Genomic DNA, 18,449 nt, shown 5'->3' on the forward strand with positions numbered 1-18,449 from the left:
TATCAAGGTGTGTGTCACATCGCATCACATCACACCACATCACACCACATCACACCACACCACATCACACCACATCTCCGTCATGATCTGTAAGGGGCAGGAAGACCTGTGTATCAAGGTGTGTGTCACATCGCACCACATCACACCACATCGCACCACATCACACCACACCACATCACACCACATCTCCATCATGATCTGTAAGGGGCAGGAGGACCTGTGTATCAAGGTGTGTGTCACATCGCATCACATCACACCACATCACACCACATCACATCACACCACATCTCCATCATGATCTGTAAGGGGCAGGAAGACCTGTGTATCAAGGTGTGTGTCACATCGCATCACATCACACCACATCACACCACACCACACCACATCACATCACATCACATCACACCACACCACATCACACCACATCTCCGTCATGATCTGTAAGGGGCAGGAAGACCTGTGTATCAAGGTGTGTGTCACATCGCACCACATCACACCACACCACATCACACCACATCTCCGTCATGATCTGTAAGGGGCAGGAAGACCTGTGTATCAAGGTGTGTGTCACATCGCGTCACATCGCATCACATCACACCACACCACATCACACCACACCACACCACATCACACCACATCACATCACACCACATCACACCACACCACACCACATCACACCACATCTCCATCATGATCTGTAAGGGGCAGGAAGACCTGTGTATCAAGGTGTGTGTCACATCGCATCACATCACACCACACCACACCACACCACATCACACCACATCTCCGTCATGATCTGTAAGGGGCAGGAAGACCTGTGTATCAAGGTGTGTGTCACATCGCATCACACCACACCACATCACACCACACCACACCACACCACACCACACCACATCACACCACATCACACCACACCACATCACACCACACCACATCACACCACATCTCCGTCATGATCTGTAAGGGGCAGGAAGACCTGTGTATCAAGGTGTGTGTCACATCGCACCACATCACACCACATCACACCACACCACACCACATCACACCACACCACATCACACCACATCTCCATCATGATCTGTAAGGGGCAGGAAGACCTGTGTATCAAGGTGTGTGTCACATCACACCACATCACACCACACCACACCACACCACACCACATCACACCACACCACATCACACCACATCTCCATCATGATCTGTAAGGGGCAGGAAGACCTGTGTATCAAGGTGTGTGTCACATCACACCACATCACACCACACCACACCACATCACACCACATCTCCGTCATGATCTGTAAGGGGCAGGAAGACCTGTGTATCAAGGTGTGTGTCACATCGCATCACATCACATCACACCACATCACACCACACCACATCACACCACACCACATCACACCACATCTCCATCATGATCTGTAAGGGGCAGGAAGACCTGTGTATCAAGGTGTGTGTCACATCGCACCACATCACACCACATCACACCACACCACACCACATCACACCACACCACATCACACCACATCTCCATCATGATCTGTAAGGGGCAGGAAGACCTGTGTATCAAGGTGTGTGTCACATCGCACCACATCACACCACATCACACCACACCACACCACATCACACCACACCACATCACACCACATCTCCATCATGATCTGTAAGGGGCAGGAAGACCTGTGTATCAAGGTGTGTGTCACATCACACCACATCACACCACACCACACCACATCACACCACATCTCCGTCATGATCTGTAAGGGGCAGGAAGACCTGTGTATCAAGGTGTGTGTCACATCGCATCACATCACATCACACCACACCACACCACACCACACCACATCACACCACATCTCCGTCATGATCTGTAAGGGGCAGGAAGACCTGTGTATCAAGGTGTGTGTCACATCGCATCACATCACACCACATCACACCACACCACATCACATCACACCACATCACACCACATCACATCACACCACATCTCCGTCATGATCTGTAAGGGGCAGGAAGACCTGTGTATCAAGGTGTGTGTCACATCGCATCACATCACACCACATCACACCACACCACATCTCCGTCATGATCTGTAAGGGGCAGGAAGACCTGTGTATCAAGGTGTGTGTCACATCGCATCACACCACACCACATCACACCACACCACACCACATCACACCACACCACATCACACCACATCTCCATCATGATCTGTAAGGGGCAGGAAGACCTGTGTATCAAGGTGTGTGTCACATCGCATCACATCACACCACATCACACCACACCACACCACATCACACCACACCACATCACACCACACCACATCACACCACATCACACCACATCTCCGTCATGATCTGTAAGGGGCAGGAAGACCTGTGTATCAAGGTGTGTGTCACATCGCGTCACATCACACCACATCACACCACATCACATCACATCACATCACATCACACCACACCACACCACATCTCCATCATGATCTGTAATGGGCAGGAAGACCTGTGTATCAAGGTGTGTTTCACATCGCATCACATCACACCACATCACACCACACCACATCACACCACATCTCCATCATGATCTGTAAGGGGCAGGAAGACCTGTGTATCAAGGTGTGTGTCACATCGCATCACATCACACCACATCACACCACACCACACCACATCACATCACACCACATCACACCACACCACATCACACCACATCTCCATCATGATCTGTAATGGGCAGGAAGACCTGTGTATCAAGGTGTGTGTCACATCGCATCACATCACACCACATCACACCACACCACACCACATCACATCACATCACATCACATCACACATCTCCATCATGATCTATAAGGGGCAGGAGGACCTTTGTATCAAGGTGTGTGTCACATCACACCACACCACACCACATCACACTACACCTCACCACATCACACACATCTCTGACATGATCTGTGTGAAACAGTGTCTATTTCTGTCTCTGTCATGCCGACAGTGTGAAACAGTCTATTACTCTACCTGTCATGCTGGCGTGGTAATGACGTCGCTGGTAATGGCATGGTTATGTCCCTGACAGCTGTCGGACAAGGGGGGAGGGGCATGGCATGGTAATGACGTCCCTGACTGACAGCTGTCAGACAAAGGGGGCGGGGCATGGCATGGTAATGACGTCCCTGTCTGTCCCTGACTGACAGCTGTCTGACATGGGGGGAGGGGCATGGCATGGAAATGACATCCCTGTCTGTCCCTGACAGCTGTCTGACAAGGGGGGAGGGGCATGGCATGGTAATGACGTCCCTGTCTGTCCCTGACTGACAGCTGTCTGACAAGGGGGGAGGGGCATGGCATGGAAATGACGTCCCTGTCTGCCCCTGACAGCTGTCTGACAAGGGGGGAGGGGCATAGCATAGAAATGACGTCCCTGTCTCTCCCTGACTGACAGCTGTCTGACATAGGGGGAGGGGGATGGCATGGTAATGACGTCCCTGTCTGTCCCTGACTGACAGCTGTCGGACAAGGGGGGAGGGGCATGGCATGGTAATGATGTCCGTGTCTGTCCCTGACTGAGCTGTCGGACAAGGGGGGAGGGGGATGGCATGGTAATGACGTCCCTGTCTGTCCCTGAATGACAGCTGTTGGACGAGGGGGGAGGGGCATGGCATGGTAATGATGTCCGTGTCTGTCCCTGAATGACAGCTGTCTGTCATGGGGGAGGGGCATGGCATGGTAATGATGTCCGTGTCTGTCCCTGACTGACAGCTGTCAGACAAGGGGGGAGGGGCATGGCATGGTAATGACGTCCCTGTCTGTCCCTGACTGACAGCTGTCTGACAAGGGGGGAGGGGCATGGCATGGTAATGACGTCCCTGTCTGTCCCTGACTGACAGCTGTCGGACAAGGGGGGAGGCATCGCACGGTCCAAGCAAGACCTCCTGTTCCAGTACATGTACTCCACTGCTCCAGAACCGTCGCGCTCTGACAACTTGTCTGCCCCTCTAGCCGGCTATGGCTATGGCCTGCCTTTGTCCCGCCTGTACGCACGCTACTTCCAGGGAGACCTGGTCCTCTCCACTATGGAGGGATATGGCATGGATGCTTACATCTATCTCAAGGTGAGTTGTGTGTTAGGCTTATATCTACCTGAAGGTGAGTTATGTTTAATGTTTTTTTTGTACCTGAAGGGGATTTACCTTTCATGCCTCCATTTACCTGAAGGTGATTTACATATTATGGTTCCATCTACCTGAAGGTGATTCCTAGTATTGTTCTTAATCTACCTGAAGGGGATTCCTAGGATTGTACTTAATCTACCTGAAGGGGATTCCTAGTATTGTTCTTAATCTACCTGAAGGGGATTCCTAGGATTGTACTTAATCTACCTGAAGGGGATTCCTAGGATTGTACGTAATCTGCATGAAGGGTATTCCTAGGATTGTACTTAATCTACCTGAAGGTGAGTTATGGTATAACGCTTGGACTTATTTACCTGAAGGAGAGTTATGGTGTTAGTTATATCTACCTGAAGGAGAGTTATGGTGTTACAGTTATATCTACCTGAAGGAGAGTTATGGTGTTATATCTACCTGAAAGAGTTATGGGGTTACAGTTATATCTACCTGAAAGAGAGTTATGGTGTTACAGTTATATCTACCTGAAGGAGAGTTATGGTGTTACAGTTATATCTACCTGAAGGAGAGTTATGGTGTTAGTTATATCTACCTGAAGGAGAGTTATGGTGTTACAGTTATATCTTTCTGAAGGAGAGTTATGGTGTTAGTTATATCTTTCTGAAGGAGAGTTATGGGGTTACAGTTATATCTTTCTGAAGGAGAGTTATGGTGTTAGTTATATCTACCTGAAGGAGAGTTATGGTGTTACAGTTATATCTACCTGAAAGAGAGTTATGGTGTTACAGTTATATCTACCTGAAGGAGAGTTATGGTGTTACAGTTATATCTTTCTGAAGGAGAGTTATGGTGTTACAGTTATATCTTTCTGAAGGAGAGTTATGGTGTTAGTTATATCTTTCTGAAGGAGAGTTATGGTGTTAGTTATATCTTTCTGAAGGAGAGTTATGGTGTTAGTTATATCTTTCTGAAGGAGAGTTATGGTGTTACAGTTATATCCACCTGAAAGAGAGTTATGGTGTTAGTTATATCTACCTGAAGGAGAGTTATGGTGTTAGTTATATCTACCTGAAGGAGAGTTATGGTGTTAGTTATATCTACCTGAAGGAGAGTTATGGTGTTACAGTTATATCTACCTGAAGGAGAGTTATGGGGTTACAGTTATATCTTTCTGAAGGAGAGTTATGGTGTTAGTTATATCTTTCTGAAGGAGAGTTATGGGGTTACAGTTATATCTACCTGAAAGAGAGTTATCGTGTTACAGTTATGTCTACCTGAAAGAGCTATTGTCTGACAGTACATGATGTATACACATCATCTTTGGAAAAGTCATCATCATCATCACCATTATCATCATCTCCACCATCATCATCTCCATCATTATCTTCGTCATCATCACCACCACCACCACCACCACCATCACCATTATCATCATCATCAAACAGTGCACACACAGCTCATTGGGTTCATCAGACATCACCTGGTTAACAGTTCATTGGGTACATCAGACATCACCAGGTTAACAGTTCATTGGGTTCATCAGACCACCTGGTAAACAGTTCATCAGACATCACCTGGTTAACAGTTCATTGGGTTCATCAGACATTACCTGGTTAACAGTTCATTTAGTTCACCAGACATCACCTGGTAAACAGTTCATTGGGTTCATCAGACATCACCTGGTAAACAGTTCATTGGGTTCATCAGACATCACCTGGTTAACAGTTCATTTAGTTCACCAGACATCACCTGGTAAACAGTTCATTGGGTTCATCAGACATCACCTGGTTAACAGTTCATTGGGTTCATCAGACATCACCTGGTAAACAGGTCATTGGGTTCATCAGACATCACCTGGTAAACAGTTCATCAGACATCACCTGGTTAACAGTTCATTGGGTTATCAGACATCACCTGGTAAACAGGTCATTGGGTTCATCAGACATCACCTGGTAAACAGTTCATTGGGTTCATCAGACATCATCTGGTTAACAGTTCATTTAGTTCATCAGACATCACCTGGTTAACAGTTCATTTAGTTCATCAGACATCACCTGGTAAACACAGTTCTTGGAGTTCATCAGATATCACATGATGATTACAGTGACAATGATGATGACGATGTGTGTTTACAGGTGTTGTCAAATGATGCCAACAAAACACTGCCAGTCTATAACCATCGGATGATGATAACAGTGACGATGACGATGTGTGTTTACAGGTGTTGTCAGACGAGACCAACGAACTGCTGCCAGTCTATAATCATCAGATGATAATAACAGTGATGATGACGATGTGTGTTTACAGGTGTTGTCAGACGAGGCCAATGAACTGCTGCCAGTCTATAATCATCAGATGATGATAACAGTGATGATGACGATGTGTGTTTACAGGTGTTGTCAGACGAGGCCAACGAACTGCTGCCAGTCTATAATCATCAGATGATGATAACAGTGACGATGACGATGTGTGTTTACAGGTGTTGTCAGACGAGGCCAACGAACTGCTGCCAGTCTATAACCGCACAGCCTCCAAGATGTACAACACTGACCGACCCGTCAACGACTGGAGCTCCAAGCAGACCTGGTCGCCCGGCAACATCCCCCAGAGGTCGCTGTCCTCCCTAGCCTTCTGTCGTCAGATAGCACCCACACCCACACCCACACCGTCACCCACCCCCCTAGCAGTGCCAGCAGTAAGGGGAGCGGAGGACAGAGAGAGCTGCGTGGACTGAGGGGAGATCACTGTGAGAGACTTGGGGGAGGGAGAGACACAGATGGGGTGGGGGTGGGTGGAGATCTTGGTTTTGTCAGCAGTTGTGTACAGTTTGGGTTTGTTTTCCGCTTGATTGATAGTGTTTAGAGAGGTGAGACCCGAGATCTGTCACGTGTAAGCACAGGGTGGCTGGAATGCAGAAAAATCCATATTCTTTGTATGTTTGAAATGGGCTTGTGGATTGCCCCCTTAGTAGCCATCCCCTTGGTAACCATCGCCTTGGCAACTGTCCCCTTGTGAACCGTCCCCATGGAAACTGTCCCCTTGGTAACCATCCCCTTGGTAATTGTCCCCATAGTAACTGTGCCCCTGGCAACCTTCCCCATGGTAAATGTGCACCTGGTAACTGTCCCCTTGGTAAATGTCACCTTGGTAACTATAACCCTTGTAACCTTCCCCCTGGTGACTGTGCCCCTGGTAACTATGCACTTGGTAAATGAGTCCCTGGTAACTGTCCCCATGGTAACTATGCACTTGGTAAATGTGCCCCATGCAGACTGTTCCTGCGGTAACTATGCCCCTGGTAACTGTCCCCATGGTTACAATGCCCCTGGTAACTGTCCCCTTGGTACCTGCTCCCCTGGTAACTGTCCCCATGGTTACAATGCCCCTTGTAACTGTCCCCTTGGTACCTGCTCCCATGGTTACAATGTCCCTTGTAACTGTCCCCCTGGTAACTGTTCACCTAGTAACTGTCCCCTCACTCACACACCTTTTCTTTTCCATACTGATAAATTCCATCTCCTGCTACCTCAGGAAAATGCATTCACCCTTGCACACACACACACACACACACACACACACACACACATGTGCATGTGCGTGCATACATGAATGCAAACATACAAGCACAAATACATCAACACACACATTCACACACACTCACATTCACACAAACATGCATACATCAACACACATACTCACAGACAAGTATACACACCCTTGTCAGCACACAGAAAATGAGAGAGAAAACAGCTGTTGACCATAGACATAGGAGCCAGTGCTGTTGAGATGTGGCATCGTTCTGAGGTGATGGTGGTGGTGGTTGCCAGGTGATTTCACAGGTGGGGGTGAAATGAGGTGACGTGCCTTCCCGGTGCTGTCCTGATAAACCTGTCACAGCTAGGCCCGTACTTCAGATAGTCAGACTTGCATACTGTTTTTTGCAATTTTCTGAAGCTCTGTTTTTTTCTTTTCTTTTTCTTTTCTAAAGTAAAATATAAGATATGGATGCTTTTGAGCTTTTCTTGGGCTGTGATTGAAAAAATGTCACTCGCATAGCTGTTTTTTAGCTTTTTTTTTTATTTAAGGTGTTATTTTGGAAAAAATGACACACACAGTAACGTTCCAGCATTTTGTGAGGACGGACTTTGCAGGTGGTCAGGTGAAGGACAAACAGCATTTTGTGAGGACGGACTTTGCAGGTGGTCAGGTGAAGGACAAACAGCATTTTGTGAGGACGGATTTTGCAGGTGGTCAGGTGAAGGACAAACAGTATCCACTGCAGCTGCCATGGAGAATTGATCTGATAGACAGACAGGTGTGAAGATATTCCAAAACTGTTACGAAAGTTTCGTGTAGATGGCTGATAGGCTGGCTGGCAGTGTGCGTGTCGGGATAACTGGCGTGAATGGGTCAGGATAACTGCCGTGACTGGCTGATCATACACTCTGTGCACGTCAGGATAACTGACGTGAATGGCAGATCATACACTGTGTGCATGTCAGGATAACTGCCATGAATGGGTCAGGATAACTGCCATGAATGGCTGATCTATACACTGTGTGCACGTCAGGATAACTGCCGTGAATGGGTCAGGATAACTGCCATGAATGGCTGATCTATACACTGTGTGCATGTCAGGATAACTGCCGTGAATGGGTCAGGATAACTGCCGTGAATGGCTGATCTATACACTGTGTGCACGTCAGGATAACTGCCGTGAATGGCTGATCATACACTGTGTGCACGTCAGGATAACTGCCATGAATGGCTGATCTATACACTGTGTGCATGTCAGGATAACTGCCGTGAATGGGTCAGGATAACTGCCATGAATGGCTGATCTATACACTGTGTGCACGTCAGGATAACTGCCGTGAATGGCTGATCATACACTGTGTGCATGTCAGGATAACTGCCGTGAATGGGTCAGGATAACTGCCGTGAATGGGTCAGGATAACTGCCATGAATGGCTGATCTGTACACTGTGTGCACGTCAGGATAACTGCCGTGAATGGCTGATCTATACACTGTGTGCATGTCAGGATAACTGCCGTGAATGGCTGATCTATACACTGTGTGCACGTCAGGATAACTGCCATGAATGGCTGATCTATACACTGTGTGCACATCAGGATAACTGCCGTGAATGGGTAACGATAACTGCCATGAATGGCTGATCTATACACTGTGTGCACATCAGGATAACTGCCGTGAATGGGTCAGGATAACTGCCATGAATGGCTGATCTATACACTGTGTGCACGTCAGGATAACTGCCATGAATGGCTGATCTATACACTGTGTGCACGTCAGGATAACTGCCATGAATGGCTGATCTATACACTGTGTGCACGTCAGGATAACTGCCGTGAATGGCTGATCTATACACTGTGTGCATGTCAGGATAACTGCCGTGAATGGGTCAGGATAACTGCCATGAATGGCTGATCTATACACTGTGTGCACGTCGGGATAACTGCCGTGAATGGGTCAGGATAACTGCCGTGAATGGCTGATCTATACACTGTGTCCACATCAGGATAACTGCCGTGAATGGCTGATCTATACACTGTGTGCATGTCAGGATAACTGCCGTGAATGGGTCAGGATAACTGCCATGAATGGCTGATCTATACACTGTGTGCATGTCAGGATAACTGCCGTGAATGGCTGATCTACACACTGTGTGCATGTCAGGATAACTGCCGTGAATGGGTCAGGATAACTGCCATGAATGGCTGATCTATACACTGTGCACGTCAGGATAACTGCCATGAATGGGTCAGGATAACTGCCATGAATGGCTGATCTATACACTGTGTGCACGTCAGGATAACTGCCGTGAATGGGTCAGGATAACTGCCATGAATGGCTGATCTATACACTGTGTCCACATCAGGATAACTGCCGTGAATGGGTCAGGATAACTGCTGTGAATGGCTTATCATACACTGTGTGCACGTCAGGATAACTGCCGTGAAGGGGTCAGGATAACTGCCGTGAATGGCTGATCTATACACTGTGTGCATGTCAGGATAACTGCCATGAATGGCTGATCTATACACTGTGTGCATGTCAGGATAACTGCCATGAATGGGTCAGGATAACTGCCATGAATGGCTGATCTATACACTGTGTGCATGTCAGGATAACTGCCGTGAATGGGTCAGGATAACTGCCATGAATGGCTGATCTATACACTGTGTGCATGTCAGGATAACTGCCGTGAATGGGTCAGGATAACTGCCGTGAATGGCTGATCATACACTGTGTGCACGTCAGGATAACTGCCGTGAATGGCTGATCTATACACTGTGTGCACGTCAGGATAACTGCCGTGAATGGGTGATCATACACTGTGTGCATGTCAGGATAACTGCCGTGAATGGGTCAGGATAACTGCCATGAATGGCTGATCTATACACTGTGTGCACATCAGGATAACTGCCGTGAATGGCTGATCATACACTGTGTGCATGTCAGGATAACTGCCATGAATGGCTGATCTATACACTGTGCACGTCAGGATAACTGCCGTGAATGGCTGATCTATACACTGTGCACGTCAGGATAACTGCCATGAATGGCTGATCTATACACTGTGTGCACATCAGGATAACTGCCATGAATGGCTGATCTATACACTGTGTGCACATCAGGATAACTGCCGTGAATGGGTCAGGATAACTGCCATGAATGGCTGATCTATACACTGTGTGCACGTCAGGATAACTGCCATGAATGGCTGATCTATACACTGTGTGCACGTCAGGATAACTGCCATGAATGGCTGATCTATACACTGTGTGCACGTCAGGATAACTGCCGTGAATGGCTGATCTATACACTGTGTGCATGTCAGGATAACTGCCATGAATGGCTGATCTGTACACTGTGTGCATGTCAGGATAACTGCCGTGAATGGCTTATCATACACTCTGTGCACGTCAGGATAACTGCCGTGAATGGGTCAGGATAACTGCCATGAATGGCTGATCTATACACTGTGTGCACGTCGGGATAACTGCCGTGAATGGGTCAGGATAACTGCCGTGAATGGCTGATCTATACACTGTGTCCACATCAGGATAACTGCCGTGAATGGCTGATCTATACACTGTGTGCATGTCAGGATAACTGCCGTGAATGGGTCAGGATAACTGCCATGAATGGCTGATCTATACACTGTGTGCATGTCAGGATAACTGCCGTGAATGGCTGATCTATACACTGTGTGCATGTCAGGATAACTGCCGTGAATGGGTCAGGATAACTGCCATGAATGGCTGATCTATACACTGTGTGCACGTCAGGATAACTGCCATGAATGGGTCAGGATAACTGCCATGAATGGCTGATCTATACACTGTGTGCACGTCAGGATAACTGCCGTGAATGGGTCAGGATAACTGCCATGAATGGCTGATCTATACACTGTGTGCACGTCAGGATAACTGCCGTGAATGGGTCAGGATAACTGCCATGAATGGCTGATCTATACACTGTGTGCATGTCAGGATAACTGCCGTGAATGGGTCAGGATAACTGCCGTGAATGGCTGATCATACACTGTGTGCACGTCAGGATAACTGCCGTGAATGGCTGATCTATACACTGTGTGCACGTCAGGATAACTGCCGTGAATGGCTGATCATACACTGTGTGCACGTCAGGATAACTGCCATGAATGGCTGATCTATACACTGTGTGCACGTCAGGATAACTGCCGTGAATGGCTGATCATACACTGTGTGCATGTCGGGATAACTGCCGTGAATGGGTCAGGATAACTGCCATGAATGGCTGATCTGTACACTGTGTGCACGTCAGGATAACTGCCGTGAATGGCTGATCTATACACTGTGTGCATGTCAGGATAACTGCCGTGAATGGCTGATCTATACACTGTGTGCACGTCAGGATAACTGCCATGAATGGCTGATCTATACACTGTGTGCACATCAGGATAACTGCCGTGAATGGGTCAGGATAACTGCCATGAATGGCTGATCTATACACTGTGTGCACATCAGGATAACTGCCGTGAATGGGTCAGGATAACTGCCATGAATGGCTGATCTATACACTGTGTGCACGTCAGGATAACTGCCATGAATGGCTGATCTATACACTGTGTGCACGTCAGGATAACTGCCATGAATGGCTGATCTATACACTGTGTGCACGTCAGGATAACTGCCGTGAATGGCTGATCTATACACTGTGTGCATGTCAGGATAACTGCCATGAATGGCTGATCTGTACACTGTGTGCATGTCAGGATAACTGCCGTGAATGGCTTATCATACACTCTGTGCACGTCAGGATAACTGCCGTGAATGGCTGATCTATACACTGTGTGCATGTCAGGATAACTGCCGTGAATGGGTCAGGATAACTGCCATGAATGGCTGATCTATACACTGTGTGCACGTCGGGATAACTGCCGTGAATGGGTCAGGATAACTGCCATGAATGGCTGATCTATACACTGTGTCCACATCAGGATAACTGCCGTGAATGGCTGATCTATACACTGTGTGCATGTCAGGATAACTGCCGTGAATGGGTCAGGATAACTGCCATGAATGGCTGATCTATACACTGTGTGCATGTCAGGATAACTGCCGTGAATGGCTGATCTACACACTGTGTGCATGTCAGGATAACTGCCGTGAATGGGTCAGGATAACTGCCATGAATGGCTGATCTATACACTGTGTGCACGTCAGGATAACTGCCGTGAATGGGTCAGGATAACTGCCATGAATGGCTGATCTATACACTGTGTGCACGTCAGGATAACTGCCGTGAATGGGTCAGGATAACTGCCATGAATGGCTGATCTATACACTGTGTCCACATCAGGATAACTGCCGTGAATGGGTCAGGATAACTGCCATGAATGGCTGATCTATACACTGTGTGCATGTCAGGATAACTGCCGTGAATGGATCAGGATAACTGCCATGAATGGCTGATCTATACACTGTGTGCACGTCAGGATAACTGCCGTGAATGGGTCAGGATAACTGCCATGAATGGCTGATCTATACACTGTGTGCATGTCAGGATAACTGCCATGAATGGCTGATCTGTACACTGTGTGCATGTCAGGATAACTGCCGTGAATGGCTTATCATACACTCTGTGCACGTCAGGATAACTGCCGTGAATGGCTGATCTATACACTGTGTGCACGTCGGGATAACTGCCGTGAATGGCAGATCTATACACTGCGTGCATGGCAGGATAACTGCCGTGAATGGGTCAGGATAACTGCCATGAATGGCTGATCTATACACTGTGTCCACATCAGGATAACTGCCATGAATGGCTGATCTATACACTGTGTGCATGTCAGGATAACTGCCGTGAATGGGTCAGGATAACTGCCATGAATGGCTGATCTATACACTGTGTCCACATCAGGATAACTGCCATGAATGGCTGATCTATACACTGTGTGCATGTCAGGATAACTGCCGTGAATGGGTCAGGATAACTGCCATGAATGGCTGATCTATACACTATGTGCATGTCAGGATAACTGCCGTGAATGGCTGATCCATACACTATGTGCATGTCAGGATAACTGCCATGAATGGCTGATCTATACACTGTGCATGTCAGGATAACTGCCGTGAATGGCTGATCTATACACAGTGTGCACATCAGGATAACTGCCGTGAATGGGTCAGGATAACTGCCATGAATGGCTGATCTATACACTATGTGCATGTCAGGATAACTGCCGTGAATGGCTGATCTATACACTGTGTGCACATCAGGATAACTGCCGTGAATGGGTCAGGATAACTGCCGTGAATGGGTCAGGATAACTGCCATGAATGGCTGATCTATACACTGTGTCCACATCAGGATAACTGCCGTGAATGGGTCAGGATAACTGCTGTGAATGGCTTATCATACACTGTGTGCACGTCAGGATAACTGCCGTGAATGGGTCAGGATAACTGCCGTGAATGGCTGATCTATACACTATGTGCATGTCAGGATAACTGCCATGAATGGCTGATCTGTACACTGTGTGCATGTCAGGATAACTGCCGTGAATGGCTTATCATACACTCTGTGCACGTCAGGATAACTGCCATGAATGGCTGATCTATACACTGTGTGCACGTCGGGATAACTGCCGTGAATGGCAGATCTATACACTGCGTGCATGGCAGGATAACTGCCGTGAATGGGTCAGGATAACTGCCATGAATGGCTGATCTATACACTGTGTGCACGTCAGGATAACTGCCATGAATGGCTGATCTATACACTGTGTGCATGTCAGGATAACTGCCGTGAATGGGTCAGGATAACTGCCATGAATGGCTGATCTATACACTGTGTCCACATCAGGATAACTGCCATGAATGGCTGATCTGTACACTGTGTGCATGTCAGGATAACTGCCGTGAATGGGTCAGGATAACTGCCATGAATGGCTGATCTATACACTATGTGCATGTCAGGATAACTGCCGTGAATGGCTGATCCATACACTATGTGCATGTCAGGATAACTGCCATGAATGGCTGATCTATACACTGTGCATGTCAGGATAACTGCCGTGAATGGCTGATCTATACACTGTGTGCACATCAGGATAACTGCCGTGAATGGGTCAGGATAACTGCCGTGAATGGGTCAGGATAACTGCCATGAATGGCTGATCTATACACTGTGTGCATGTCAGGATAACTGCCGTGAATGGCTGATCTATACACTGTGTGCACGTCAGGATAACTGCCATGAATGGCTGATCTATACACTGTGTGCACGTCAGGATAACTGCCGTGAATGGCTGATCTATACACTGTGTGCACGTCGGGATAACTGCCGTGAATGGCTGATCTATACACTGTGCACGTCGGGATAACTGCCATGAATGGCTGATCTATACACTGTGCACGTTGGGATGACTGCCATGAATGGCTGATCTATACACTGTGTGCATGTCAGGATAACTGCCATGAATGGCTGATCTATACACTGTGTGCATGTCAGGATAACTGCCATGAATGGCTGATCATACACTGTGCAACATTACCACAGCAAGCACAGAGGGCAGTGGATGGGTGTGCAGGGAGTTCGTCCTTCAACCTGCCACAGGTTTGACATCCACAATTCTGGTCTGTGTTGGCAATTGTCAAGAGCAGCAGTGTGTGTGTAGTTGTGGTCTGTGCTGGTGGTTGTCAAGAGCAGCAGTGTGTGTAGTTGTGGTCTGTGTTGGTGGTTGTCAAGAGCAGCAGTGTGTGTTGTGTGTAGTTGTGGTCTGTGTTGGTGGTTGTCAAGAGCAGCAGTGTGTGTGTGTGTAGTTGTGGTCTGTGTTGGTGGTTGTCAAGAGCAGCAGTGTGTGTGTGTGTAGTTGTGGTCTGTGTTGGTGATTGTCAAGAGCAGCAGTGTGTGTAGTTGTGGTCTGTGTTGGTGGTTGTCAAGAGCAGCAGTGTGTGTAGTTGTGGTCTGTGCTGGTGGTTGTCAAGAGCAGCAGTGTGTGTGTGTAGTTGTGGTCTGTGTGATCAGCAGTGTGTGTGTGTGTGTGTAGTTGTGGTCTGTGTTGGTGATTGTCAAGAGCAGCAGTGTGTGTGTGTAGTTGTGGTCTGTGTGAGCAGCAGTGTGTGTGTGTGTGTAGTTGTGGTCTGTGTTGGTGATTGTCAAGAGCAGCAGTGTGTGTGTGTAGTTGTGGTCTGTGTGAGCAGCAGTGTGTGTGTGTGTGTAGTTGTGGTCTGTGTTGGTGATTGTCAAGAGCAGCAGTGTGTGTAGTTGTGGTCTGTGTTGGTGATTGTCAAGAGCAGCAGTGTGTGTGTGTAGTTGTGGTCTGTGTGAGCAGCAGTGTGTGTGTGTGTGTGTAGTTGTGGTCTGTGTTGGTGATTGTCAAGAGCAGCAGTGTGTGTAGTTGTGGTCTGTGTTGGTGATTGTCAAGAGCAGCAGTGTGTGTGTGTAGTTGTGGTCTGTGTGAGCAGCAGTGTGTGTGTGTAGTTGTGGTCTGTGTTGGTGGTTGTCAAGAGCAGCAGTGTGTGTGTGTGTGTGTGTGTAGTTGTGGTCTGTGTGAGCAGCAGTGTGTGTGTGTGTAGTTGTGGTCTGTGTTGGTGGTTGTCAAGAGCAGCAGTGTGTGTGTGTGTAGTAGTGGGCTGTGTACAGACTGTTGGCTGTGGTCAGTGAAACAGGAACAGTGGACAGAAGGCAGCTTGGTCCTGGTGGTCAGTGAAACAGGAACAGTGGACAGAAGGCAGCTTGGTCCTGGTGGTCAGTGAAACAGGAACAGTGGACAGAAGGCAGTTTGGTCCTGGTGGTCAGTGAAACAGGAACAGTGGACAGAAGGCAGCTTGGTCCTGGTGGTCAGTGGAACAGTGGACAGAAGGCAGCTTGGTCCTGGTGGTCAGTGAAACGGGAAAAGTGGACAGAAGGCAGCTTGGTCCTGGTGGTCAGTGAAACAGGAACAGTGGACAGAAGGCAGCTTGGTCCCGATGTTTTGCTGTCACTGTCACTGCCCTTCATCCAGTTCTTTCTTCCATTTCAACAAAAGAACATTGAAATCAGTTTCTTTTTACATAACTGTATCTGTGTGCCGTTTATGTGTACATCTATCTGTCTTTCAGAATAAGTCATTGGTTAGAAATTCAGCACTGTTGCATTCTCAACTTTTTTTGTTCTTTTTTTGACAAGGAATCTTGAAATCCGAGAAATCAATTTTGTTTTCGGTCTGTTGTGAAAACCAGAGGAGCTGGAGCCATGTACAGAAAGTTCCTATTTCACAACAGGGAAAAAGAGGCTGGTTTGATTTTTGCCCCAAGGTTTGACAATTATTGTACTTGTTTTGCTGCTAATCCACTTGCCCATCCCACCCACAAATACAAATTGTGTAAATACTTTTCCTTTAGTTCTGGTGATAAACAATGTGTTCTTCATTTTTACAGACAATGATGAATCCGTTATTGTTTGTTTTTTGGTGATGTGTGTTTTCTTTCTGTGATGATGATATTTGAGTATAAATGGCGCAGTGTCGTTCCATTGCCTTCCTTGTACGGTGTTGGCCATGTTGTGTTGGGCTGGTCTGTGTGTGGAATCCTCTTCGCTTGATGTCTGTCTGATTGTCTGTGTGTGTGTGTGTGTGTGTGTGTGTGTGAATGCTTGGTGTGTAGGATTGTCAGTACTGAACTGACTAAGTTAACAGAAAAACTGTCCAGTCTGTCTAGTCTTGATTCCAGTATTTCCATGTTGACAGTGTTCTTTTTGGAGATGTCCATGAGTTCGTCATGACTTGAAAAATACATACTTGAATGCAGGTGTGGTATCTTCAGGTAATAGATATATATATGTGTGTGTGTGTAGCAGAAACCTCAACAGAAAATTCCCAGTTATGGTGAGTGTGTGTTTGTTTTTGTTTGGGTCTGTTTGTGCATGTGTGTGTGTGATGGTATAAATAAAAAATGATTGAAAAGGTGTCTGTAGCAGCTGTCCAGGAAAACTGAAACTCCAATAAAAAGTACAGCCTTCACAAAAATTTATGGACCACTTCCAGAAAGCATATATGATTTTAGAGTTATGTGGAGGGGTCTTCACTTTCTGTAAACCGTGTATTAGAGTTATGTGGAGGGGTCTTCACTTTCTGTGAACCGTGTATTAGAGTTATGTGGAGGGGTCTTCTCTTTCTGTGAACCATGTGTTAGAGTTATGTGGAGGGGTCTTCACTTTCTGTGAACCGTGTATTAGAGTTATGTGGAGGGGTCTTCACTTTCTGTGAACCGTGTATTACTTTCTGTGAACCGTGTATTAGAGTTAGGGGGAGGGGTCTTCACTTTCTGTGAACCGTGTATTAGAGTTAGGGGGAGGGGTCTTCACTTTCTGTGAACCGTGTATTAGAGTTAGGGGGAGGGGTCTTCACATTCTGTGAACCGTGTATTATTGTCGAATGGAGGGTTGCATGTTTCCAGGTGTGTGTGTGTGAGAGCTGGGTGTCTTTTCTCCTTCCATGATAGAAAGCAGTTGCTGTGGGTTTTAACGACTGACGTGTAACTAACAAGGTGTGTGTGTGTGTCAGTAGAGGCCAAGTTGGATGTGTAACCCTGTGAAGTCAGCACAGACCACAGCTGTTGTGGTGAATATTGCGGCACTGACGCATCTTTTTCTGTCTGTAGATTTGGTGGGTGACATGTAGATGTCTCTATATATGACATGTAGCCCTCTCTGTATATACAGCATTACTGAGCCGTGCTGATCTCTGGATGAATGTCAAAATCAGAGTTGTTTCCCTTGTAGTTGGATGAAAAGGAAAGCATTTTGGATCAAAGAGAACAATTGTTTCATACACAG

General features: G+C 47.2%; 1 protein-coding gene and 1 long non-coding RNA gene across 7 annotated transcripts in view; both read left to right on the forward strand.

Annotated features, from left to right (window-relative positions):
* The window catches only part of LOC143276519 (pyruvate dehydrogenase (acetyl-transferring) kinase, mitochondrial-like), a 34,638-nt gene extending 27,770 nt beyond the window's left edge, over positions 1-6,868 (forward strand). For all 5 annotated transcript variants that reach the window (XM_076581061.1, XM_076581062.1, XM_076581060.1 and 2 more), the window contains 2 exons: positions 3,878-4,102; positions 6,597-6,868. In XM_076581061.1, coding sequence (XP_076437176.1) covers positions 3,878-4,102; positions 6,597-6,851 — 480 coding nt within the window. In that variant the 3' untranslated portion in view covers positions 6,852-6,868. The remainder of the gene's footprint in view (positions 1-3,877; positions 4,103-6,596) is intronic.
* Positions 6,869-14,797: 7,929 nt separating this feature from the next.
* LOC143276496 (uncharacterized) lies at positions 14,798-18,449 on the forward strand. 2 transcript variants are annotated; one of them, XR_013053586.1, is made up of 3 exons: positions 14,810-15,812; positions 15,856-16,169; positions 16,211-18,449. It is a non-coding gene; the product is annotated as an uncharacterized LOC143276496 (long non-coding RNA). The 2 variants fall into 2 exon arrangements; XR_013053585.1 differs by having other exon boundaries at positions 14,798-16,169.

The sequence above is a fragment of the Babylonia areolata genome, chromosome 32 (genome assembly GCF_041734735.1).
Source record: "Babylonia areolata isolate BAREFJ2019XMU chromosome 32, ASM4173473v1, whole genome shotgun sequence".
NCBI classification, from domain to species: domain Eukaryota; kingdom Metazoa; phylum Mollusca; class Gastropoda; order Neogastropoda; family Buccinidae; genus Babylonia; species Babylonia areolata.